Source organism: Phaethon aethereus (genome assembly GCF_964289735.1).
Source record: "Phaethon aethereus genome assembly, chromosome: 7".
NCBI lineage: Eukaryota > Metazoa > Chordata > Aves > Phaethontiformes > Phaethontidae > Phaethon > Phaethon aethereus.
This window is the reverse complement of record NC_138583.1, coordinates 25,740,497-25,768,336: the sequence shown is the minus strand read 5'-3', so window position 1 is coordinate 25,768,336 and position 27,840 is coordinate 25,740,497. Positions and strand designations below refer to the sequence as shown.

The window sequence follows — 27,840 nt, the reverse complement described above, 5'->3', positions numbered from 1 at the left end:
ACACAGCCACCATGCTCTGCCTGCCCTAGACACTCCAGCTTCCAGAGACTGGGCTGTGCTGCCCCAGACAGCCTTTGCCAGCCTCCTGCCCTGCTCAGCTTAGCCTCCCTGGGGGAATACAAAGCAAAGAAATCCCTTGCTTACCAGGCAGAGCCCAGCAGCCATGCTGCGCCACAGAAACACAAAGGCAGTGAGCAAGGGCTGCCTCCAGCTCAAGCTGAAACAGAAGGATGAATCTACTGGGGAAGCTGCTTTCCCCTGGCCCCACTTGAAATAACAGCACCCAGAGACTCTCCTCTTCTCCCAGGCTCATCCTGTACTCTGTACCATTTGTGCACCCCAGCCCTTCCGGGACAGCAGGGCAAAACAGAGCCCAGGGGAAGCAGAGGAGGGCATGGCTCCAGGAGGTAAGGTTAGCTGTCAGAATGTGGGTGAAGGTTGGAGTCACTGCTAACAGAAGAGGGAGGAAAAACAAGCCAATGTGTTAAAAACTCAGAGCAAAAAAGCAACAAAATAAAGCCTAGCCACGTTGCAGAGAAAGCTGGGAGTGCAAATGGCCCCACAATGCACAAGGCTCTCCTTGTAAGCAAGCACTCCAGCTCTTCCCAGAGCCAGCAGGTGAGACATACTGCACAAGTTTTAGTTAGATAGTGGTTTGCCCCATAGTAGAATGAAATACAATTTATATACAGAAAGAAACAAGTCCCTGCAGTCTTTGCAGAGGTCCAGTTTCAAGAGTGCTGCCATGTTGGTGAGGGTTGCCATGAGCCTGCAGCACTCCCTTCTCAGTGCAGCACATTATTCACAGCTTGTGAGGCTGGGCATTCCCCACCCATGAGTTGGTGTGATGCGATTCAGAGGGATGATGAATCCTTGGAAAGCAGGTGGGCTCGCATGCGTCTACAGGATTCCTGGAGCAGAGAATTAGACCAATTGAATGCTTGAGACACAGAATGCCATGCAAGAAAAAGTTGATGTGCTGTCCTCCCCCTGCAAGGACATCCCACTGGAGTCTGTCTCCCACACCTTTTACCAAAGCAGAGCACTAGACAAGAGGCAGTGACCAGATGGGGACAAACACAGAAGTCTGTCTTGGGCTGTACCAACCTCTCATCCCACTGTCACCTTGACAGCTTGTTAGCGCTACCCCATGATGCCAGCTTCCCTCTGCTTCCTGTGACAGACAGCCTGCCAACCCACAGGTAGAACAGCTGTACACACCTTGCTCGGGTAAAACCTGCCAAGCCCAGGCTTCCAGCATGCCAACTGCCTGAAGCTTGCTACAAGCCAGGGGACCACAGCTGTCACAGAGCCCGAAACAGAGCCTTGTGTGCATGCCATCACCTCAGCAGGTCTCAGAGCCCAGCAGGCTGGGCTGCCCACAGGAAGAATGGGCATGTGTCTGTGTGTCTCACCTCTCTCCGGCCCTCCAAAGATTTGAGCTTCGCTTGGGACATGTGAGCTGGAGATCCACATTTCTGTAACTGGACAAGAGAGGAGAATAGGAGTAGAGAGCTGGGGAATGAAGTGGCATCCACACCCTTCCCTGAGAGCAGCCTGTACCACCAGAGAGCAGCTCCCACCCAAATCCACTCTTGGTTTGTCTGGGCCATGGGACAGCCCTACTACTCACAGGCAGCAGGCTGTGTACAACTTATGGAGGAAGATGGGAGAGGGGGAAGGGGGCATAAGCCAATGCCCCAGGGCAGGGACACAGATAAGTCAGAGGGACAAGACTGGAGTGGAGGCTCAGTGCTGCCACCCCTGTCTCAGTGCTGCCCTTGCCACCTGCTCTGCTCTCCCCACAGCAGCTTCCTAAAACCTTATCTGATCATATAGAAGAAACTTGGAAAACTTGACTTGGACAGAGAAGAGCAAGCAGCCCCTAAGGATCACTCAATCGAATGCCCAAGTTGCACTCAAACTCCTCTCCACACGCTCCCCCACCAGGAGCTTCAGTGATGCTGGGAGCAGTCCTTACCAGGTGGACATTCTCTTTGCTGACTCGCTCGGGCTCCGGTGTGGCATCCCTGCTCTTCCTCTCCAGGATAACTGGGGTTCCCAAAACTTTCCGCTGCCGTAAGAAGAAAGGGCTGTTGGCTAGTGCTTAGAGTACAAAGTGAAAAAGAAGGGGAAGGAGCAGGATGCATTGCTGGTAAGCAGTTGGATGCTGGGAAAGAAAAAAAGGAAGCCAAGCTGGGACAAAGATTGCAAAGCAGAACTACCTGAAGTACCATGCCATTAGGCTGAGCCTGCCGGATTGTAAAGGGTTTGGGAGCTAACATGGGGCCTGGCAAGGAGCCCAGCCTGTCAGAAGCAGGTACACGCTGCTGTGGGGCAGCCTACAGCGTGTTAACACCTGTGCCAACAGGCTAGACTACATGACCCGCTCCCTGTCAGTCCTCATCTCATCTTGGGAAGCAACCAATCCTTCAGAAATATGCATAGATCCTACAGCTATGGTTTCATAGATAATTACACTTTATAGTAACATGACTTATTCCTACTGTGCTGCCTTTTCTGTCCTCAGTAGATCTGTGTTCTCTGGCAGCCAATACTTTGAATAGTCCCTACCTTTGAGGGCCTCATTCAAGCCAGGGCAAGGCAGAAGCAGAGAACAACATCAGAAACTCACAGTAGACAGCATGGGTCAGAGGCTGCCTTTACCTTAATGAGGCCGCTGAAGGAGCGTGAGCGGGTGCGTCGTGGTGCTGGGGATGTGGCTACATCGGAGCCAGGAGTTAGAGCTGTAGAATGCTTATTAAACTAGGAGGAAACATAAGGGCACTATGTTAGCACAGTTACTGTCATGGTTAAACCAGCCCCTTGCTGCTGTGTGCTTCTCTACCTGCTGCCCTCTGCCTAGACCTCAGTTTGGTTCTTTCAAACCCCAAAATGGAAGAGCAGCTCAGAGCTGCAGGGATAAGAAAGCAGAGGAAGGCCACATCTCCCACCCAGGATTATGGGGAGCTTGGGTGTGAGGCTGCTTTGTGCTGGCTACCACATTATCCACAAGCAGCAGCTGTTGGAGCAGAAAAGGGTTTGGGCAGCAGCTGAAGACTGGCAGCCAGGACTAGTGCTGACCATGCTGCTCAGTCTCTCTGGAGCCGCAGGTTGGCTGTGAATGCTCACTGGACCGAGAGGAGACCAGTTTGTCCACTCCCTGCAGGCAAGAGGGGACAAGACTTCCCTTTCTGAGGGACAAAGCTCAACAAGGCCATGATCAGAACTGGGGAACTGCTGGCTGGCAAGTTCCTGGCTTGGAAAACAGAGAGCGCAAAGCACAGCTTGGTGCAGCTCCACCACCACGAACATCCAGGATAGGCCTCCTCCTCCTCCCCTGCCTTCCTATAGCTCTGCCCCTTACACAGCCCAAAGCCCACTCCCCCCAGCCTGCCTAGGACTAGGAGCAGCTCTAGGAGGCCCTGCCTTTAGCCCTGTGCACAGGACTGTGCTGACAAGCATGCCCCAAAGATCTTTTCTCCCCACGCTACCTGCCGGATAAGCTTCTTCTTCTTTGCAGAGTCAGGCATATTATGGACGTGGCGGAAGAGCTCCTTCAGTGCCTCCTCTGTGCGCTGCTGGGTCTCCTCCTGATGGCAAGAGTCCAGCCGGCTTCGTTTCTGAGACTTGAGGGGCTGCAGCTCCTTGGAGCCAGGAGATGTCAGCAAATCCAGGTCGTCCTGGGAAAGTGGAGACAGCAGTCGCTTGCCATGCTCTAATCCAAACGAGCCACCCATCTGAGCCAGGCTGGGAAGAGTCTCATGAGCTGCCTCAACCCCAGTGAATGCACAGGGCTGTGTTTTCCCTACCCCTCTGCAGCAGCACTGCACCATCAGGCCCTGTGCCAGGAAGAGGTGACAGCAATACAAAGGTGACCCCATTGCTTCTTCCCTCCCTTCCCGGATGCCAGCTGCAGAAGCCCTTCCAGGCTTGAGAAGGGTCAGTGCAGCTCCTTGCAACACATCTTTCCTTTTCTGCAGCTATACAAGACGGGGAAGCATTTGCTGGCAAGACACAAATTTTGTCCCAGTGGCAGCAAATAGCCTTTATCCTAGCCCCTCTTCCAAGCAGCCTGGCCATGGCAGCAGGCACGTCTGTCTGTCTGGAAGGCACAACCCCATGAAGGAGCAGGTGCTGCATGTACTGGGCACAGGGAGCAGGTTTGCTGCTAAACAGGGGCTGATAGCTTTCCCTGTGCTTGTGATTAACAGATGCTTCAACTCTGCCCAATTTCCCTAATGAAGCCACCTGCACTACCACACCATATGGTTCCCTCACTCTTGCTCTCTGACAGATCCTCTTTCATAACTTGGTTTGTTTTCAGCTTCTTTCACTCACAAGGATCCCTTCATAGTATCACAGTCTCTGCCCCTTCATGAAGGGCAGGCACTGCATTTGCTGACCTTACCTTTGATGTGTGGGCTCTGGATCCCAGGTAGTGCAGCCTGGCACACTCCCGGATGTATGCTGGGGCCTGTGACGAGCAGAGAAAAGGCCAAACATAGGTTTAGTATGTTCATCCCTGGAGCAACAGTGGCCCCAGCAAGAGCTGCTCTTCAACCATAGCACACAAGCCACTTCCATCAAGACTCAGCCATTTGGGGCAGACAAAGCAATGGGATTTCATGTCCCCCGTGCAGTCCCTGTTCACAGTTTCCCTTTGATGCAGGCAACCAGCACAAGTGGAACACAGAGTAAGAGCAGGGTTCCACAGAAGTTTTTTCCAAGCAATTCTCCCAGCTCTGAGCTGGCCAAACAGGGGCCTGAAAAAGAGGGCAGAAAGGAGACTTTCTGTGGGAGGACTCTGCAGAGAGCAGATGCCTACAGTGATCAGGAAGGTTCTGAGAAGTCAAGAGACTGCCTGTTGCAGAAACACTTCCTTGGAGGAACCTACAGAAAGCCCCACACTCCTGACCCTCCTACCACAGCACCTTGCTCTGAGCTAGACAGAGGCCCAAGATTGCAGGCTGTGCCTGTAATAGCAGTGGGTTGACTACCACTTGCAGAGGAGGTCACAACAAAATGACCCGCTGTATTAGGTATTCAGCTCTCAGCAGCACTTATCCAGGACAAGCCCTTTCAGTTTCCGTACCCTGCCAGAACCTGAGGGGAGCCTGGTTGCTACCTGCCCCCTGGAACCAGGTTTCCCAGCCAGGCAGCGGGTGCTGGGTGCCCAGCAGAGGGTGGTGTTACACTGCACCGTGCTTCTGACCTGCCCAGGCACAAAGGCACTGCCGGGGCTCTCTACCTCCTCCTGGGCTGCCTGCCCAGCAAAGACCTCCTCCTTACTCACTATAAGAACAGTTTCTTGTAGAAATCCTCCTTCTACCACTGAAGAGGGCAACCAGAATCTACACCTGACACCTGGGATCTGTCTGGACAAAGGGCATTCAGTCTCCTGCTGAAGGGCCAGGGAGAGCAAGACCCCAAAGTGCACTTACCTTGAAGAGTTTCTGAGAGTGTTTGATCATGAAGGTCACTCCATTGTTTAGCTTTGTGATATTCTCCTGAAGGTCATTTGCTGTCACCTGGCAGGGAGGCACAGCCAAAGGCACAGCAGTTAAAAGGGGAGGAGGAAGGGTCTCTGCTGCCCTTGCTGTCTCTGGGACATAGACACACAGGGTGCCTCAGCAGAAGACCTGCTCTGAGGACATAGGCAGGCAGGGGCTCACAGAACACCAACAAGCAGAGCTGCTCTGAGAGGAGAACCAGACAACTCTGGGGCCAAACAGTTTATCAGCAGCACAAGAAACCTTGCTGACAGATCTGCAAGGTTTGTCTGGAGCTGTCATTCTTCAAAGAAGCAGGACTGTGCTGTGCTTTCAATTTCACTGAAAAAGATGAAGCATCAGTTGCAAATGAGACCTACGGCTGGCCTCGACTGAACACTTGGACTGAGTCCTACCAGGAAGCTCCACCTCACCAACCCAGCCTCCAACCCTCACATCACTGTATTGATACTTAATCTTCCCACCTTGGTACTTCCCCTGTAGGCCTGCCAAGCCTCTGCTTTCTACCTTGCAATATCCCACCCACAGATACTGAGGCATTGCTCACATTTCTGGGCCATAGGATGTGGGGTGCAAACATGAGGGCAAGATTGTGGGCAGACATCTTGTTCTTGTCCTGCTTCTTGGCGGTCTGGTAGAGCAAGTCCAGCAGCAATTTGAGCAGACTGCGGTTGGGCGCGGGAAGGATCAAAAACAGCAGCTGGAGGGCTTCAATTTGGCGCTCTTTGTCTGGAGTGCCGGTCTTATTCCCCTTCTCATCAAACAGTGTCAAGTCTGCCAAATCACAAGGCAGAACATGAAGGACATACATTACCTTCCCTAACAGCAGGCCTATTGCAACTGGTTACCCTTCCCTCTTCATATGCTGATCTCCTCCAAACTCCTGCACAGTTTTTGGCCCTCTGTCTCTCTCCCCTCATCCCCCAAGCTCCCCACCTGGTGTGTTAATCTGTGGTACTCCTCCCACAGGACAACACAGTTGCTAAGAGTCATGATGGGTCGAAGGCAAAATGGAGGAAGTTCATATAAGGTGGTTCAATAACAGTTATTAAGTACACAGAAACCACACCTTGCTCAGGAGACCCCCAGACTTAAAACAGATGGAGACCCAGGTTACCAATGTGGGCTTTACACCTGTTTACATCTGTTTATTGCTGGAGAGAGACGACTGGTCTAGACAGACTTGGTCTGATTCCTTAGGATTTTCAGCTCCAGTCTTTCCACCATTAGGCTGAGATGGCAGGAAGATTCATTCCTACTCTTCCTTTAAGGATTACACTTCTGCAGCCTAGTGTGCAGCTCTGTAGCATTACCAGCTTTCTAGGCTAGTTCCATTCCCTCTGCTTGTCAATGCCTCCTGCTGCTCACTCACCTGCAATTTTGAGGTGGGCATGGAAATGCTTGTGTGTCAGCAGCGGCTCTGGTAGTTCACCCAGGAACATCTTAAGCAGAGTGGCCACGTCGTTGGAATGAAAATCCCCAGAGTCCAAGTCAATATCTGTACCACTGTTCAGAGCATCCTTTAGGATCTGCTGCCTGATGCTGTTGCCTGGCACCCGAAACAAGCCTTCTGCTCTTAGATCTGCTCAGCAGAGGGGAGAAAAAAGGCCACCAATTCATCATGGGCCGATTCCCATCTTCTTACTAAAGCAGTTCCCTCCCCTTTCCAGAGCTTGACAGCAAACCTTAGTGAACTGCATTCAGAGACATGACTTCAAGCTGGCTCCCATCAGTAGAAAAAGTCCATGCACAGAGGGAAAGTGATTAACATATCTGCTAGGCAATTCTGGGGAACAGTTGCCCAGTGCAGCTCCAAACTCCTGCTGCTGGAGAGCTCAGAGCTTTTCACTCTGTCTGCACCAGACAGATATCCCTTGGGATAGGAAGACAGTGAGACAGAGTCACTTACTTTTGTGCAGATATTCAATTAGCTGGGAAACCTGTGCAATGCCTTCTTCTGTCAGCGGTGAGCCGAACACCACTCCTTTCTCTGCAGAACAGAAGATACCGTATTCAAGCAGTTCAGAACCCAAAAGCCACAGAGATGAGTGGTCCCCAAAGAACAGGATTTCAGCATGCAAAGATCAGTGCCCCAAAACACTAAGGCTGAAGGTCACAAGGACCCCCACAGATGTGACATATCACAAGCACTCCCAAATAAGTCATTTCATCTCACCTTGCTATACTTACAAAGGCTTCATCATCCTGCTTCTTACCTCAGTTTAATTACAGTTTTTATCAGCTAAAGCAAATATTCTCCAGCTCTTGAAACGAAAACACCACCAGAACAAATGCTTCAGTTTTAAAGGGCATATCATCTGCAAGACTGGACCTTATGGGAACAGCGAAGTGGGAAGGGCAGATGTGACAGCATGGGATGCCCAGGTGCCTGCCACATTGGCACACTCCACACCTGGGAGGGAAAGTCCAGATTAATCCCCACTGTGACTTGACATGGAGGAAAAAAAGAGGTGCAGCTATGAGAGTATGGTAGAGGGGAACAAGGGGAACTGGGGAGAGCAGACATGATCTGGCTAGCTCACACTGGCCTCCTTTTCAGGGATGGGTAATCCCTGGAATTCCCTGATCCCAGTGAATCTCCCTTCCATGTCAGCTGCCCTAGTCTGAGTACAGTAAAGTACGAAGGCTGAACAAGGTAAAACTACAAAAACAGGAGAGTAGCAAAGCAATGAGCTGAGCCCTTCTCCATATGGAGCACTGACAGCTCCTCTCACTCCTGGAGTTTGCTTTCATCTCATGGGGCTGTTACAGACCGGGCATGAGCTGCCAGCTCCAGAACTCCAGTAAATAACACAGGCTACAGCCCTAAAAGAAGATAGAAGCAACTGAGCTGAAAGGAGGCAGACCCTTGCATGGGACGAAACATTAGATGAGAAGTCCATTTAACTGAAAGGCACTTGCTGAATCAATGCAGAAAACTCTTCTTTTCCAGAGAGGGACTTCACGGGTAAGACAGGAGTTCTCCAGCAGGACAGTATTTTTTAGTAAATGCTGTCTTGATGGTGAATGGCTTTTTTCATCAGATACACACAGCCAGCACGCTCTGTCCCTCAGAAAGCTGAGGCAACTCCCAGGGGCTTCACTGGCAGCAACCAGAGCCCTGGGCACCACTTCTTCCCTCAGATGCATGTAGGTTTTGACTGCAGCTACTGACAAGTTGCTAGATAGGCCATACTACAATGTGCTGACTGGGACTGAGAACTGGAACCTGGTACAGAGCTGGTTTGTCCTGATCTTGCACTTAGACTTCAAAGAGCCAACAGATTTAAGAAAAGAATATTCCTCCCTTCTCCATGACCAGACTGCCAGGAGCATGAGCCACTTCTGAGGGCAAGCTGGGTATTTGCACCCCAGCTTTCTGTGGCTGAAGATTTCCCTCGTTATTGTTATAGCTGATAGCCCAGCAATCCAAGCAGTGCATTGGCTGGTCTGATAAAATTTATCTCCCCCACAAGTTTTCTCTTGCCTTACCCTCCCTGCCCCGAGCAGATTTTGATGTTACTAGCTTTTGGTCTAGTTGTAGTACAGATCTTACTGTTCTGTGGTGTTGATGCTCACAGCATGTGGGAAAGACCTGGTTAACCCTGCGCACTTCTCTAGCAGCCTTCCTGTGCAACTAAATTTATTCCGCCTGAAGAATGTTCCACTTTCTTCCAGGACTTCTGAAATACATGGTAAGCTACCAGGAACTCCAGCTTTCTGTTAAATCAAGAACTTTCTGACCTTCCTCTGATAAAGTGCATGCTTCAGTCTTGCAGGAGAAAGGAGGGCAACGTGACCTCTTGATCCACATGTAAGATCTGAAGGGCTTGAGTGCAAAGGCAGAGAACGGTTGGCAAAAGATTCTTGTCCTTGAAGGAAACTAACCTCATTAGACATTCAACAGATAGAATCAATAGTGGCCAGGAAGAGAAGAGGAAAATACATCTTCCTGAAACATGCAGGGCCTGACAAATTCAATTTACTTTTGAAGTCAGAAGTTGATATCTGAATGAGAATTTGATTCTCAAAGAAACTTGAAAGACATGTCTGGAGAATGGATGCTGAGTTACGAAAGCTTAGATGTTATTGTACGATTGCTTCTGAAACTAAGAAGCAGCATGAGATTGAGTTTCCTGATGCTCAAAGGAGTTGTAAGTATTTGCAGTTTGATCAACTCTGAGGTCTATGGTCCTTGGCCTCTGGCTCTGAAGAAATAAAACCTGTTTATTCTAGCTAGTCTATAACATGAAGAAAAACAAATGATGGCTCCAAGATGAAACACCATACATGAAACCGATTTTCTCTGCAGGCACAAACTTCTTTTTCTCCGAGTTTGGCCAAGGAGTTCACAGACAGTGCCTGTCAATGCAGGGAGACACTGCCATTGCAGCCTGGGAGTGCAGCCAGCAGACTTGGAAATATCTGCTAGCTGTAACTGTAGTGAGACACATGGCCATGGAGATGTCTGAATGGGGGAAGGCAGAACTCTTGGGGAAGAGAGCTAGCAGGAGATGTCAGGTCTGATAAGAGAAATGCTCCAGCAGAGTACAGATAATTTAAAAAAAAACATGCTAGAGAAGGCTCACAAGCCCCTGCTAGAAGGTTTTGACAAGAACATGGAAGTTTCCATACACGCTAAGAAAACACTTTCAACTTGGTTACTAACTCACTTCTGTTTGTCAAGTGCAAGTGTCTGAATTTAAGGTATCCTGGAACAGAGGCAGGAGCAATGAACAGGTATGAGCACAGTCTAACTGCAGTTTGGGGGCAGCGTGAAGACCTGTTATTAGGAGCAGCAAGGTAAGTCATGGCAATATTGATTAAATCTCACCTAAGGATGCTAAAGGACTTGATTTGCAGTCCTTGATTTTCCCCTGCAGTGCTGCCCAGCCCAGGGTGAGTGTATCTACCAGGGTTCCCACTGAGCGAGTCAGAAGTGGAAGGCTGAAGGCATCAGAAAATTCAGCCTGAGCAGTGGGGCTACAGAGCTTGAACTTATGAAACACAATGTAGGAATAGGCTTGGTACAATCAGAAACACATAGAGAAACTATATAAACGTTGAAAACAAAACAAAGCCATACTTGGACATAGTGATATCTCCCATCTCAGAGTACTCACAATAGCAGAAGTGCTCAAAGGGAAGGGGAAGATTAATTAGAAATGTTCAACCACAGGCTACCAACATCTGAAGGCAGCTACCCACAGCTTCTCTGCTAGCAGACAGTCAGTCTAGCTAGGAAACCAGAGCTGACAAGGGATGTGAGAGGTGCCCAGATGGAGGCAGTTTCTGTCTAGATGAGTGAGAAGGTTTAACTGAACTTATAAGGAGAACCAGTCTCTCCCTGAGTGTGGGCAGACGTGGGAGAAGGCACACAAACACCTAGAACACCCTTTTAGTTACAAAAAAACAGAGTGGTAAATACCAGCCAGTGAAGAGGAGAGGATCTGAACACAACTGCACTCAGAATGGGTCTGGGGCTAATGTTTCATAACCAAGACAGCTGAACTTGAAAGTGAAGACAAGAATGGTGAGTTTACCATAGAAAACTCCAGCTGAATGCTTGTCTCGGAGAGAAAAAGAAATGTGTAATCTACTAAGGTTGAATCTGGGCTTGAGCAGAATCAGTCTGCAGAGCTTTGTCACTGACTCACTGGATGGGGATGTGGATCAGAGCGGCACTGGCATTTGGATGGGAGTTGCTTACAGATTTCTGGGCTGCACAGACAAGACCTTCCAGAGAGCTGGGACAGCAGCTGAAGGAGACAGTGGCCCCTTGAGTCAAGTCAGTGGCCTGGAAAACCGGGGCATTATCGTTCTCCATGAGCCTGATGCTCTCAGCCTTTATTGGTATTCCATCACTTATGAGTAAAACCAATGAGCTAAGGAAAACAGAGCATGGACTACTATGGTCACAAACAAGTAGAGACACAAGTACACCTTGGTGGGTATTGGAAAAACTTGCAGTTTGTTCAGGCACCCCTCCTCAGCTCAGTGCTATCCACAGAGCCAGACAAGAAACACTCAGGGACCAAAGCTGTATTACTGTGGTGTGTGCTGCACTGAGCACAGCGAGCAGCTGACCCACTGCAGCCAACCTGACATAAGCCACAGCAATAACCCCCAGAAGAAGCGTACTCTAGAAATGGCAGGGCATTTCTGGGATCAGTCTCCCAGTCTCCATTTTGCTCCTTTCTAGAGGTGGCATCCCCTGAGATTATAAACCTGTGGTATTAAGCATTCAACACAAGCTCAAAACAACAGGCTTACGCTGAAAGTTTTGTAAACTACAGGTAACAGATGATGACAGTTAGCATCACCCTAAAGGTGGGCACCAGACATCATGCCATACTCACCCTTGCGCTTCAGAGACATCAGAGAACGAAAAAATCCAGAGGCTGTGCTGTTTGCCCCAGGCAGCTTTGGGTCCTCCTCTCCCATTAGCTGGGCCAGCTCTGCCCCAGGCAAGTCAATCAGCCTGGTAATGTTGCTGACAACGAGCTCTGTGAACACCTCTGGTTTTTCATGGCGCAGCTTTTCCACAAAGAAGTCAGGATTGAAGATGATCGGCTGGCTGTGGAGGGAGGAGTCATTGCAAATGACAAAATTGCAGATGGCATCACTGGAAAAAGGGAAGGAGAAAAAATACAGTAGCTCCTCGTTGCTTTGTTTTTTTACAGCCAGCTGGTCTGCCCTGAAAGAGACATCTGCTGACACAGGACCTACTGGTCTACACCAACAGCACTGTCTGTCTTTGGTAAGCGTTCAGCACAGTGCAGTTATATTTGCCTTTGGAGCAAAAACATTTCTAGCTTGTTTGTACAACACAGCACAAGACTAGCACGTGTAGTGTGATGGTAACATATGCAACACCCAGCTAAAACTCTCACTGTATCTACATCCTACTAGCTCAGGCAGATAGGACACCCAATATTTTACATTAACTCTCAGTCATAAATAAGTGGTTCTATCTCCCTTCCTCCACAGAAATTCACTCCCAGTGGCCTGAAAGTCTAAATCCCAACTTAAAGTTTTTCATGGCCAGCTTATACTCATCAGTTCCCACTGCCGTTCCACCATCCCTACCTTTCTATCAACAGATAGTTCCCATGCCCTGGGACTTTGTTTTTTAAGGTCATAAACGTGCAGTAACACTGACCCACAGTTCTCCTAGGGATGTGATCAAACACTCTTAGGTGACAAGCTGCCAACTTTTTGGTTACTGCTCTCTGCCAGCTACAGTAAACTGTCCAGCTATGCACTCTGGGTCTGGAGCAAGTGTGAACTCATCAGTATTAGCACGAGCCACGCAAGATCAGTCCTTGAGGAACCCCTAGTAACATTTCTCCTAGAACATCTCTTTTCGGTCCATCTAGTTCCTGCCTCTTCTTCAGGCTCCCCTTTGTCTGACCTCCCTATTCTCTACTGGTGCCTACTTCCTCCATTTCATAGCTTCTCATGCGGAATGGGAAAAGGGATGCATCTGAGACATTGCTCTGCTAAGGGTTATCTGTAACAGATACTTAGCCCTACCAGAGGTTAGGTAAGCTACATTTACCATGTCTAAAATCAAAATAAAGAGTTATCAAAGAGATATCTCAGGTTAATCAGCACTCTTAATGCTCACACTTAAACCTTATCCCAATTTCCATCTACCTCTAGTCTTCCATTACCACCTTCCCACCACCGTTTCAAACACTTGAACACTTCTGAAGTCAAGCCCACAGGCTAGAGCTGCCTAGCTTGCTTCTCCTGTCCCTCTTTTACTTAAAAGTGAGGATTAGTGAAATTATTCTCCAGTCACAAGCTACTGCCCTGATGTCATACTCTGCTATAAAGTGCTGGTCTGGCCCTGCTAGTTGGTGTGCCAGTTCTTCCAGGGCTCTGGGTGGAGGCTGCCTACCCACCCAGCTTGCACACACTGTGTGCTTTCACAGTCTGACATTCCCCAATCCTTTAATCATTCTTGGGCTCTTACAGAATACTTTCCACTGTTTCAACATCCCCCCTCAGCTGTGAGCTCCCACTGAACACCATTTTCCAACAGCAGCTGACAAGTGCACAGGTAATAGAAACGCTGTGCTCGTGCACCAGGGATCGCATCGGTCCCTTTGGTGTGGTGTGGCACCCCAGGCAGAAGCACGGACTCTGCCCATCACCCCCCAGGCCACCAAAGGCTTTCTCTCCAAAGCAGGACTTCCCACAAAAGACTGGAGCACCTTGACGTTCCTCTCCTCTCTGCTGAGGGGTGGAGGCCACATCCCTGTGTTCAGACCACACTGGGCATCTGTGCTCGCTGCTCAGCACACCTGCCACCAAAAGCCTTTGCAACCCACTGGACCACATCCATTGGTTCAAGAAACAGTGCGCTTCAGCTACTAGTTCTGAAATCTCAGCAACTTATTGTTCCCATGTAAATTGATAGTAGCTAATGAAGGGCAGGACATCAAAGCACATACTGGCAAGTCACCTGAACTCCAGCCCACCTCCACGCAGTATCTGTGAACCCAACAGTTATCTGAGCTACTGCTGTACATCTTTGAGCAGAAAGAGCATCTTGGCATGATTTCCAGGATGTATGATCAGAATAAGAGAATAAAAGCTGGGACTCAGGCTCCACAAGGAGAAAGATGCTTGCTGAAATCAGAGGAAACCAGGCTCTCGGCAACACTTGCATCATGAGAATCTGTACGAAACCCTCTCCCCCCTTGCCACTGCTCTCCATGGATGTCAAAGACTCCTTCAAGAGGATGGAGAGGAGGAAGGTCTGCAAGGCAGACTGCAAGGCAATCTGCCAGGTCATCTAAAATTTTAGAAAGCTCTTAAAGGCTCCCAGCTGCATGGCTCAGAGTGGCCTAGCCAGCATGCTGCTGACTCCAAATGGGGGCCATATTTTTCTGAGTACCTCCCAGTCTGTTTTTCAGCAGTTTGTTATCTGCAATAAATCAAGACCAAAATCCAACAACTCTTTATCAGCTGCCAAAAAGCAGCTGCCAATCGATCTGATCGTATTCGCATTTCATTGCGCAGAGCTACACTGCACAAACAAGTGCCAGCTCTGCCCATAATGTGGAGCAAGCCCTTTGCCTGAAATCCATGACAACTCACTCTGTGGCAATACAGATCCTGAGAAGGGTTAATAGCAAGTGTATAGGCCCAGTGACCCTGCCTGCAATGATCCGTGCGCTGTTATTCACTCACTAGCAGTTTTGTTTCCCCACAGAGAAGATATGCAAATACTTTGCAGCAGTTACATCAAGCATCACAGATTATCTGCTCCCTCTGACAATTAGATATCTAGATTCAGAGAAAGAAATTTAAAGAATTTTGTCAGCTAGAACTGACTGACATGACTTCTCCACACAGCCAAAGATACAAGTTGCACAAAGTTTAACAACATTTAATGCAAAAATAAATAGAAAAAAGTAAATTTCTTACATGAGTGCTGAGAGCTTTTGGAGAGGCATTAGGAAGCAGAGACCGGGAAAAGAACTTGCTCCTTGTTTCCAGCAACAAAAGAAACCTGCCTGTCCCAGCACAGCCTATGCAAATTCCACGCATACTACGGGACACAAGGGCGCATTATTGGCTCTGAAAGGCCCCCTTGGCACACACTGGGCATCAGCCTTCACACAGAGACAAAACAGAAAAGAAAAGCTGGACAAATTGATTCATGTCTCTTGCCAAAGGCTGCGTAGCTGGAGTTTAACGGCAAATAATTCCTACATAGAAACCAGGGTTTTGAATTAGAACCAGCGTGGTATTAAGTGCTCTCCACCTGTATCCAAGAGGAATCCACAGAATAGCCTCAAATCTACCCTGTGTTTACCATGAGTAAAGCCATGCAAAAACACATTCCCAACAGCATCCAAGCACAACCAATGTTATGGCACTGGCAGGACAATAACAAAGTCCCTTAACTGCACAACCCCGTGCCCAGGAACCTTGCTAGAAACACTCTCTCTGCCCCTGCCTTTCACACTTTCAGATCCTTTTGAAGACAAAGCACGTAGACCAGCCCCTCCAGAGCTAAAAACAGCACCTGGCCATTGCTCTTTGCTACCATTAACTGTGCCACCGTGTGGTGTTCATCCACTTTAGGCTTCCCGTTCCAGGTTCCTCTGGAATCCCGTTCCAGGTTCCTCTGGAATCCCGTCCAGTTTCCCTGCCTGCCGCAGCTGGGACCAGCCTTGTATACTCTTATTGTGGTACGGCACTTCAATGAGCCACTTAATTTTGAAAGGTCACTTTATTAGCAGCTCTTCCTCGCACAGAAAATTTGCCTTTGTACCATTATTGCTAATCAAAATGGAAATGGGAAGCAAACCCCTATTTCTGAGCAAAGCTAAAGCCCCCACTGGCTTTACACACAATAACCCTGCCAATCCTCACTGCTGAACACACTATAACCTTCAGAAAAAGCCATGTGCCCCATCTGCTGTTTTCATGTTAAAAAAGGAAGATGGATGTACTCTACCTACACTCACAGTTTATATAACAGCAGCAAAGAGGAGACAAACATCTATTCAGAGAGTTTATTGCTTTTTTTTTTCTTTGCTTGCATTACAGAGTTCTATTTCCTATATGCTGTGATCTCAGATTGGTTTACAACACGTCAAAACACAATAAAATAAAGGAATAGATAGCTTCCTCTCCGATCCCATGAATAAAATCAAATCCCAATGAATAATAAAACCTTGTACTAATAGGGTTGTGATTAAGACAGCAGATTAAAAAAAAAATGGGTCCTATATTGTGCTGAGATTCTTGCCTTTCTAGTGTCTTTTAGGAGCAAAGCATGTGATCCTAGCCAAGTCACAAAGAAAGCTGTCTGTCACACACAACGTTCTTGCTTCAGGCATGACAGCCCCATCATTTCATGGGGAGTGGATGGTGCAGGAGGTCAAAATCATGATGGATCAATTAATCCCTAAGGTAACTAGATCCAGGCCAGGGAAATGCCTTGGAAACTAGGACAAAAACGAGACTTTAACTGGCAAAATCTGGTGATTGAACCTGTGGTGCAAAGGCTGTGCAAGCAGGCAGATTAGCTTATGTGGCAGCAAGCTTGTATTCAGATAGGTGGGACCTAACTGTTTCAGTGGCTTTTACAGATTTCATATTGTTCTAACTCCACCCATGCGAAGCCAGAAACACGTTCAAGCAACATGAAATAGAGCATAAGGGGAATACAAGTAAGCCAAGAGAAGGAAGAGGTACCTTTGGGGCAAGGCATTAGCTGTGTTTGTCTAGCTGGGAAAGTGTAGAAGCTGGAAGCTGCAGATTTCAGGGGGGGCTGATGCACCTAATTCAGTGGGCAAAATCCATCTCTGGTGCCATTTTGTGCGCTTTGCATGTTGTCACTAAAGAGCTAGCACTTCAGACGCGCCACAGTAGATGAGTCTTACCATACAGGAGTAAAAGGATTAAAGAGCTTTTGAAAATAAGGCAGATAATGGAAGAAAATCTCCTTCTATAATAACAAAATCTTTAGACTGTGAGACATAGTCAGGCTACTACCAAATACTGAGAGCAGAGCGATAAGCAGGCAGTGCTAAAGAACACAAAATGCGAGTGATTCTTTGCCTGGCTAAGCACAAAGGGAGACGGGACAGATGCACACAGGCTCGTATTTCTCCAGGGAGAGAGAAGTAGCATCATTTCCTATGTGGTGCCAGAGTAAGGAATCAATTAATGAGGGTGTCTAAAGACAGTATTTCCAGAGCCAGATAGGAGCCATCCCAGATTTTGCAAAGAGATGAAAGCACCACAGTGGAATTATGTGGAATCATTTTAAGTACAAAAGGACTAGGAGACAAATTATTTCCTAGATTAAAAACAAAAAAAATTTACAGAAGTCTAATAGGAATGGACTGTTGAGACATTAGAAGTGACTTCACAGTTAAGGTGCCTTTGAGGACTGTACCTCAGACTGACATTCTTATAAGACAGTGTAACAAAGATCACATTCAGGCCTCAGATTTAGCACAGTAACTCTTCATAGGATGACTGATCTGCCTCAGAAGAATGTCAAGAAAAACATGCAGCAATTTTTGCCTAAGGTTATACTCATAAGACCTTTAGCGGCAGAGAGAGTCCTTTTGTGATGAGCACACAGTGCATAGCACAGTGGTTGCTGATCCTTGACCAGTGTCTCTAGACTTAATACAAATAAACCATCCTTTTTAGTTTTTGTTTTCTTCACATTTAAACGTGAAGAAGCTAACATGGAGTGATTCAGCCTTTTGGCCATGGGAACCAGATAACAATATACAATTTAAACAGCAAGGAGCTGGGGAAGAAAGCTGCTATTATGTGATGGCAGCCTGTGCTGGACAACCTGGAACTAACATAACACCCGGCCATCTTCTGGACATCAGGTAAATTGGATATTCAAGTTACTGCTATAGTATAAGAATTCAAATTCTGTCTCAGTAAAGGCGACCTCAACAACATCAGCTACACATCTGTGATGTGAACCTGGAGACAGATCTCTCTGTTAAGATAAAAGGGTTGGAAGGGGGCTGGAGAAAGTGTGCTTTGGAAGAAACACAAAATGCAACATACTACTAGTGTTAAAGAAAACTGCAGTAGCAAAACAGCTTGATCTATGTGAAACATCAAGAAATTTGCATTTCAGAATGAAACTTCTCAAGTTTGACCTCAATGAATTATTTCGTAATATCTTTAATAATAACCACTAGACTATTTTAAAGTCAAGAAAGCAGTATTCCAATCAGCCATCATCACAAAAGTCAGAATATCCAGATGCCTTCTAGTGCTAGAAGGAGGAAAAGAACTAAGAGACGCCTTAGAGAGGAACCGCATGTTTCACTGCAGTGCTTCTCACCAAGTCTCCTTCCCAGCGCCACCACCACAGCTCTGGATGATCCCACGCTGTGTGATGGCTCAGCTTCCTACCCAAGGGTCTGTAAAAAAATGCAGTAACACAGCTACCACCAGAAACACAGTAATTTTACATTAAAGATCTGCAAGCTCATATGTCTGCCTTAACATCAGAATAACACAGTCTAACAGCATTAAATAGCAATGCTGCTCCAATTTTCATGACTTTCAATATAGTCTAAAGTTTGTGTCTTTATTTTAATGTAAACCCCTACAGGGAGCGGCAATAGAAGAGGAGCCTTAGAGCCAATCCTGATTTCACTGAAACCAGCACCAAAACTGAATCTTTTTAGATGGCAGCAGCTGTCTCTTCTCATTACTGATCTATTCACTTTTATCACTGTGGCATTGGGAATCTTGGTCACAGCTGGGGACTCTACTGTGCTCCATGCTGTACAAACACAGAACAAAGGCAATACTCTGTCTTTAGAAGGCTGATAGCTAAATCTGAAATGAATGCTGGAGGGACAGAAAAGAGGAGGAATCCCAAGAGAAGAGGCAGCACTATCAGTCAGCATGACTGATATAACTGAACTCTGCCAGCTTTTCTGTAGACACTATTAAAAAGGAGGACGAGGAAGGACATGAAAAATAATCAGGTCACACTGCAGACATTTAGAAGAAATCCAGCTTCTGCATGAGAGGCGACATGGGACTGAGCACAAAGGAGCTGGTTTGAAAGCTATCAGGCAGGGACGGCTGGGACACGGGGCTGAGGAGGCAAGAGCTGAGCTGCAGGCGCTGGCCAGGAGCCGCTGGCAAGGCAGAGGCAACAGGCCAGCAGCGCCGGGGAACCGGAGTAGCATGGCAGCACTGCTGCAGCCTCCCACAGGATGATAATCACCCGAAGTTGGTAGCACCAACTCAAGCCCAGAACATATTCAGGGATCCCATCCCACCATCAACTGTCAGTGCTTGAGCAAAGCACTGCCATTTAAGTATAATGTGCTGTAGCACTCACAGATTTGCTTGACTGCTGCTGGTTTTTCTGGATCAAGGGGATACCAAGACCTGGGGCAGGACACACAGCCAGCTCCCAGCAGTGCTGTTGGGTGAGATTTTGTGCTTATAGCCTGGAAATACAGAGATCAAAGGTACTCGGGAAGTCACAGCTCTTGTTTTTCTTTGTTACGCTTTTGTAACTTCACAATGCTGCTTAGCTCTGGAGGTGCAACGAGCAAGCCGCATGCTTGCATCTGTATTTTGTATCGCAGTGGCGTCTGCAAAGGATGAGAGCACATCAAATCCCTTCTCATCAGCAGTCCTCCGCAGACACCACTGAGTGTGTCAGAGGCCACATCCCATGTTCCAGATGTGTAAACTCTCACAAGCTGGAACTGCAATGAGGCACACCTGGATGCATGCCAGCATTTAAATAAGCTGGTGACATCTGGTCAGGGCTGCTGAGGCACACAGATAAACAGGCTAGGCCAGCCACAGAGCCACACAGCATGTGGCACCGGCAAGATGGAGATGCACAAAGCAGCCCAATTAACTCACCAAATTGAACAGAATGGGGGCCTAGTGTTTTTGAAAGGAACTTGGGCAAGCTAGGATGTCAAAAACTGGAATATTGTACAGAGATACCAGAATTCATATGGCAATAACCTATACTGTCACTTTATGCAACTCTCCCATACTGATCAGAAACTGCTTCTCTTGCCATCCCGCCTGACAGGTCATCTCTGGATTCACCCGGTTTCTCTGCAGAATGCATGGAGCAGCGATACATTTATGTGCTGCTCCGGGGGACGCTCAGGAGGATGCGGAGCAGTACATGCGTGAGAGGAGAGCTCCAGACACCCCCGAGAGCTTGTGAAGGACGTTCCCTAAAAGGCTTCCCACTCGCCAAGGCACAGTCAGCCATAGCACGCTTGTCTCCTGCTGTATGACAGCTCGTGAGCGGGGTTGTAGGAATGCCCATATGGAACTCCCAAACCATAAAGCTATGTTTCAATATCGAGTCTGAACTCCAGCAAAACAAAAAGGGAAACTAATGCTGGCTCCCCCGAGAACTTCCTGCCTCTGAAAATCAGAGCTGCCACATTACCACTCAAGAAGAAAGGATGTTTTGGCCAGACTCCAAATTATTAGAGCTTCATAGGCCAAAAGCAAACACATTAAAAGTCCTTGTAAGCCAGCTGGCAGGCAATTTAAGCAGCTTATCACATTCCCCACTATCTACAGTTTCTGAAAAAAATTATGAGGAAACTCTAGATAGCTTAATTGCTATTACCTAGCGTAAAGGTGAGGAAGGCCAAGAGCCAGGGAGCGAGGCTGTTGCACCTTTGAGAAAAGGGCCCAATGCTCATCAGTTGGACACAACAGTAAGTGTAATGCATTACCAGGATGAGAGGCCAGGAACTCACCAGACCCATGAAGCTCTGAAACAAAGGGTGGTCCAAATTTACCACACCATGGGGCTGTGGTTCCTCCTATTTCTCTCCCCAAGCTGGCTCCAAGACCGCCGTGACTTGGGACCACAGGAACCCACAATGCCAGTCCCCAGGATCACAGCACAGGTTTGGCAAGAGCCTGCTGCTTCTGCACAAAAGCAGCACAGCAGGTCCGTGCCTGAACCCAGCAGAGCACAGGCTAAAGAAAGGACCTCGGCTCTCTGTTATTGGGAACATATGAAAATGAGATCCTACAGAAAGGGCTAACTCTGAAACAAGTGGAAAATACAAGGCCTCATCTGTGACCATGAGCCTAATCCAGCTTACAGAGGGACAGTATTTCCAAGAGGAACTTTACTTCAGTGCAACCATTAGATATTAGCCAACATTTCCATGCCTCATCTGTGACCATGAGCCTAATCCAGCTTACAGAGGGACAGTATTTCCAAGAGGAACTTTACTTCAGTGCAACCATTAGATATTAGCCAACATTTCCATGCTGCCCTGTCTCTTTCCCATCTGTTCATGCCACTTATTAAACCAACACGCACTGAAGACTGTTGACCTTTAGGACAAGGAATTTGATTTCCCAGCACAGTGTCCAGCACTCAGCGCTTCAGTTTCAGGCAGAACTGAGTGCTCAGGCACCTTTAAAGGAGCGTTAATGAAGCCCAGTGACATTTTCATATGCCTGCAAATGTGCACACAGCACACACAACGAGGCAATGACTAGGCTGGCAAGGACACCCAGATGCCACTCTGTGCTATGTGGGCAAGCAATGCTCCCCCTTCATGCAAACAGACAATAAACTGAAGCATAGCAGAACAAGGATCCTGTTGTCCAAGCCCATCCCAGGCCCTAAATGAGAATAGGACAGGATGTTACATGCAAATATATAAAAATACTACAAATGCAACACAGCCTTGAGTTCAGGTCTGGATGTGCACTGGATAGGCTTGGCTGAGTAAGGGGTTAAATGCAAGCCTAGGTCTCAAAGACTTTAGTGAGAGCTATGGAGAAGGGAACATTTTCGTAAGATTGTACCCTGCTCCAGGCTATCAGCAGAGAAAAGTAGCCAAGCATTCAGGCTTGGCTTTAACTCTGAGATCAACCATTTTTTCTGCATGACTCTCAGCAAGTCACTTTGACTTTTTGCCATTAACTCATGTTTACGGTGAATGTTTTCCTATTTGCAGTAAAACATAGATGGCAATTGTGTCTCCTTTCATCGCCTGTTTACAACGTGAGCTCTTGATGTCCAGTTGTGCAGTGACATTCTATCAAGCCAATCTAGCAAGATGCCTTATGCCTTTTTTTCAGCACACCCTGCCTTTCAGGCCCATGGCTTTTTCCCTTCCACTCATCTCACCCCTGCCATATCAAATGGCCAACATGAACACTGAGTGCCTGGCAAAGCATTTAGGCACTGCTTTAAATCGAACATTAAATGCACTCATTAAACAGACAGATGTTTCTCTTTTGAAATTGAGCACTCTGGCACATTGCAATCATTCTCAGTTATGAAGAGCCAGGCAGAGGTTAGAGAGACCACAAACAGAAGAGAGACCCACACAAATCATCTTTTGTCATGTTCAGTAACATTTGGTAAGGAGGTTAAGACAACCAGCTTTCGTTTCCAATCTTTAAGTCAGCATGCTATAAGACCACACACGCAGCATGCAAGCTTTACCAGCTAACTTGCGCTTCTCCCCAGATGAGAGGAAACAGGAACGACAGCATGGTCATGGAGCATACTTAAAAAAAATAAAAAAACCCAGCAAGCTTTGTGGTCTCTGTGGTGATAGACCTGCAAAGCAAGAGCTCTATTTGCTAGCAGTACCTGTGGGTGACAGGAAGCACTGGAGTAAAACTTACACTTCAGACTTTGTTTTAACACAATCACTTGCCTGGGGAGGGCGGGGAAAGAGCTGGAGGATTACATCCTAAGAACAAATGTCAGCGTATAACAAATAAATTCAGTCATTTGGACTAATCCAGTGTAGTAAGTATCAGCTGTACAGAACATACTCATCCTTTTACCAGGTCCAGCATTTCAGGTACTCCCTGCTCAAATGTGCCACACTTGAGCACCATCTCTTCATTCTTCCTGCCAGAGAGATGCTCTGCCTCAACCCAGGCACCATAGCAGTTGCCCCAGATAAGCACAGCAAGTGCCATCAGGATGGGTCCCCATCAGCAGAGATCAGGACAAGCACCACTGTGAATCAGGTTGGATATGAGGCATCAGCCCTCAGTTGTATTCATTTTGCAAGTACACAAGAATTACCACTCAAAAGATACTTAGTTTGAGTCTCCATGCCACTCATACAGGGGAGGGGGGAGAAAAAAAAAAAGAGAGAAAGAGATATTACAGCTTTTTAGCAGTAATCCAAAAAACACTGTTCCAGTGAGATGCTCATACAGTCTCCACTATTTTATTGGCAGCGGTCACAGAACGGTTACAGATACAAAAGTCACGTGAAGCTTACAGCGTAGGCGTATTTACAAAGCAAGAATAATGCATGTGGAGTGGACAAAGCAAGGGAGAAAGGGCTGGATGCAAAGCAAGTCTACATAGTGCCATCACCCTACCAAATCCTGCAACTGCCAGGCGCTCGGTACTAGCTGCCACTCTGCGGCAGCAGGAGAAATGAGCCCGCCGAGGCACAGCACGGAGCCCGCCGAGGCACAGCACGGAGCCCGCCGAGGCACAGCACGCCTCCTGCCTCCGCGGGCGGCTGCGCCAGGGCAGGGGCAGGAGTGCAAACCTTCGCTAGCCTGAGTGCGGGGACACGCTTCCCTACGGAGCGGTCCCCCCTGCCCGAGGGAGGGGGGCGGTACAGCAGGATCTCTCCCCTTGCAGGAGGAGCGGGCGGGATTTCCCCCGCAATGCAGCACAGGGACGCTGCAGGCAGCGCTCCCCAGCGCTGAGGCTGAGCCCACGGGGGCGGAGTGACCGCAGCAAATGGAGGTGCCCGCAGGGTGCCACCTCGATTCTCCCGTGTCCCGCAGGGCTGCCCGGCGGCACGGCCGGTGGGGGACCCCGGCCGGGTTAGGGGAGAGGCTGTCCCGCCGCAGCAGGGACGCCGAGACCCCGGCTCGCAGCGGAAGCACCGCAATGGGCGGGCCGCGGCCGAGGGGCGCCGGACGGCGCCTGCCCGCCAGCAGCGCGCTGCGGGCGGGTGGCCGCAATGGGCGGAGTCGGGCCGCGACCTGTAACACGACAAGGGGCCGAGGAGGGAGTCCGGGCGCCGCGGGACACCGCCGTCCTGGGGAGGGGGTAACCAGCCCCGGGGAGCCCTACTCCTACCTGCCGCCGCCGCGCCTTCGGCCGGGCACCGTTGGTCCCTCCGCCATCTCATACCTGCCGCTCCGCCTCCCCATTGGTCCGCCGCACCACCCCTCCTCGGCCCCGCCCCGCCCAAGACTCGCATCTCCATTGGCTGTAGCCGGCACCGCCCTGCCATCATTGGCCGGTTCGAACGGGCAACCGCCGATCCGCGCGCACGACGGGATGGGGGTGGGAAACGGCCGCCCACACCACGCGCGGCATGCTGGGAGTTGTAGGCCGGTGGTGGGCTCTTGCCGGTCCCGGGAGAGGCCTGCAGAGCTCCTCGGTGCGCGGCGAGACCCCTCAGGGCGGTAGAGCGGTTCCGCAGTGGGCCCGAGGCCCCGGGGCCAGCCTGCCCCTGCCGACCCCGGCGTCGGCTGCCCGTGAGCTGCGGCGGCAGCCTGGGAGCCAGCAGCACCCAGGGCCTGGCCAGCACGCTCCCACTGCTGGGGGGCAAAGGGGACAAGAAGGTGCACGGGCCATTTTGCCTACGCTTGAGCATTCTTCGTGGTAGGAGGCCGTGCAGAGCAGGCACGGAGGTACACGGGGACAGCGACACCCCGCCTCACCAGCAACCCCTTCTTACCGACCTGGGCAGGAGCTGCGGGAAGAGAAAGGCTCTACTGAGAGACAGAGGGGACACACGACGCAGTGACCAGCACACATGAGCTGCAAGGCCTGTGCATAGCACCAGTCCAGAGCTGCAGAAGTTCTTGTGGCACTGCCTTTCAGAGTCTTGTGCACATCTGACACCCCAAGCCTTAGTATTCAGCAGAAAAATTCTAGTTGCAACCATTTTATTTCGTGGCAAGTTTTAACATGTATCTTATGTGTAACCGCTGCAGCAAGGTCTGCCTGAGCCTGCAAAGACCACACAAAGTGCTCCAAGAAGCACGAGTCACACCATAAACCCCAGCTCACAACTAAGCTTGAATATTTTTTATCTTTTCTCACCATCAAGGAGAAACTAGAGGAACAGAGACACTGGAAAAGCAGTTTTATTTCTTTTTTATGTTTTTATTTTGTGAGTGGAAGCACCTGCCTTGCCCCCAGCCGGGGTCCCTCTGGCCCTGCACACTTGCTGCGCCTGGGTTTGCACACCGTGCAACCAAGAAAAGACAGACAACTTTTTAGAAACAACCGAAACTGTAGATCAGAGTGCTGAGGGGACTAGGAATTAATCTGACTTTTTTTAATTGAATAGATTTCAATTGGAGTGGTCCCTTGCCATTTTAAACTTCCACACTTAATTATCTTACTGCCAATCATCTTAGCATAAACATCAGGTTCCCTCTTATGCTGCTGTCCCTAGGAGGGGTTTCCCATCCCTGCTCCTTGGTGCATGCTGAATCCTGACTTTGAACTGGGGAGCCCCAGGTGTGCGTGTGGGAACCCCCAAAGATGTTGCAGCATGCTCGGAGGTGATGGTCCACAGGGCATGTGTGTCCTCAGCAGCATTCCACAGCAGACACAACTCAGGCAGGTAGCTTCCAGGTTGAGGAAATGATGTTTTCTTTCTCCTCCTGATTTTAAGCCTTAAAGCTCAGGGTGGGCATCTGCCAGTCCAGAGGCCACCCAGCCAGCGCCAGGGGCAGCCTGTTAGTCCTGCCAGCCCCTCCTCAAGCACGTCTAGTATGTCTGCAGCCCACAAGTTGGGGACCTCCCACTTTGCAGCTGGTATCTGCAAGGGTAAGAGCCCGTTGTGACTATTTCCTGCACAAGCATAGCTGAACACGGGTACACTGTCGGTGCCCGCTGTAGCCTGCGGAAAGGAATTGCATGGTTTAACGGCATGATGGGTGAAGAAATAGCCTCCAGCCACCTCCCAACTTGAACAATGAAAGCCAAGCATCACTCCAGGTCCCTGTCTGGTGCTTCTCTGTGGGTAACTGCAAAATATTTGTGGCTGGCAGCTGCAGGAGGCAGGACCCCACATCACACCTCACGCTGCGCCATAGCAGAGAGCTCAGTCTCCTGCAGGCCCCTGAGATGCAGCTCTGCTCCTTGCCAGAGAAAGCTGCTGTTGGGGAGCAGGCTTGACTCACAGCCAGCCTCCCCAGGCAGGATGACATCTCCTCTCCAAGGGTTTCTATTGCATTACATGATTAATTAGCTGATTAACAAGATGTTGTTGCAGAAGAATCTGTTCTCTGGACACCAGCTCAGGCAAACACCATCCTCTGTGCTAATGAAACTCTTCTGTTCCACACAGGCATGCACCAATTTAAGCAACAACATGCAAATGAAGAACAATACAGTGAGTAAACTGGAGCTTTTAAATGAATTAGCTACAGCCTTCTCCAGGAACTGTCTCCAAGGAAGGAAGAGAAAGCAGGAACACAGACAGCTCTGGTGGGCCTGAAGCCACATGTTCTAGGTGTTGGGGGTTAAAAAGGTGACTGCTGCTTGTCTCCCTCTGTCCTGCTCTCAGGGGTGAGAGGGCATCAGGCCAAGGCTGCAGGCAGTGGAGGAAGATGTATGTAGCTCCTGCTGACTGAACATGGTCAGGAGGTGCTGCTGGAGATGCCTGTCCTGTAAGCCAGGCTGTGGTCTCCCTTCCAGGATTAGAGCAGCAGCACCTCAACATGGCCCTGGGGCTCACGGGTCCAAGTGAGAGCCCTAGGTGGGGAAGCATGAAGGGCACAGTGCTCCTGACAAAGCAGGACCAATACCAGTACAAGAACTCCTGCTCCACCACCAGACTTTAAAAAGGATCTTCGGGGAAAAAAAAAAAAAAACCAAACAAAAAGCACATGAGAGCTACAAAACTGGATTTGTAGCCTCCAGAAAGAAGCCAGCAGTAAGAGGCTGAAGAAGCACAATCCCTTTAGCTTATTAGGAGACTGAGAAGCGTTGCAATTCCAGCATGTAAGCTACCACAGTAGGAAATGACAAAAGGCTAAAGTCTTTTTATTATAGAAGAGGAAAAGAAAGCCAGCTACATTCACAAATACATGTTCTTTGCAGTGTGAGCAATGGGAACTGTATCCAGTATCCTCAGTTCCATTCTCTTCAATATGCTTTGGCCAAACACCATCTTTTGGGCTCAGTGCAGAAGTAGCTGGGCAAAACCAGATAGTCAGGCCAATCTGAGATGGCTAAGCAGCTAAAAAGGTCCACAATTATTTGCTCTGCTCAGGTCTAGCTGGAAAGAGGTGGCCAAAGCAGAGGAAAGGGCTTCTCTCAGCTCTCACATTTAAGGGAAAGGGCAAGACACAGAGGTTTGCAGTAGCAGTTTTCTAGCCCATTTGAAGAAATTTGCAGCAAACTGTTCCTGCCCTACAGCCAGGCATAGCCAATATGGGAAAAGCCGAGGCAGGACAGAAACCAGTGGCAGCCAAATGGCAGCCACTCCCCCCATGGCACAGATCCCCTGGCCCACGGTTTAGGGCAGCAGATCCTGCCAAGAGGGAGTTCGTGTAAGAAAGCTGGTTGTAAGCAAAGGACTTCACCCTCTCTGCCTTCTTTCTTTGGCCAGCTCGACGACTCAGCCCTACTGCACGTGTGCCAGGAGGGCATGGGCCACGGGCACTGCCTCCCCACTCTGTGCCGCAGCGTTGCTCCTGGCAGCCCCCAGGCAGGCCCCACACAGAGGGCCCTGGCTCCAGGTCCCAGGCTGATGCAGGCCTGAGCCCCGTGGGGCACCGTGCTGCAGCGGCAGGACCCGCTGCACCAGGGCAGAGCACAGGG

At 49.2% G+C, this 27,840-nt stretch overlaps 1 protein-coding gene across 1 annotated transcript; it reads right to left on the bottom strand.

The window, feature by feature from the left end:
• Window positions 1-854: 854 nt before the first annotated feature.
• Window positions 855-24,203, bottom strand: ARHGAP19 (Rho GTPase activating protein 19; the record flags this gene model as incomplete). Its single annotated transcript, XM_082002360.1, has 12 exons — window positions 855-911; window positions 1,416-1,484; window positions 1,982-2,074; window positions 2,668-2,766; window positions 3,495-3,683; window positions 4,412-4,477; window positions 5,445-5,531; window positions 6,061-6,287; window positions 6,886-7,095; window positions 7,423-7,503; window positions 11,873-12,138; window positions 24,130-24,203. The coding sequence occupies 12 exons, from the start codon at window positions 24,201-24,203 to the stop codon at window positions 855-857; spliced, it is 1,518 nt and encodes a 505-aa protein (XP_081858486.1).
• Window positions 24,204-27,840: the final 3,637 nt, after the last annotated feature.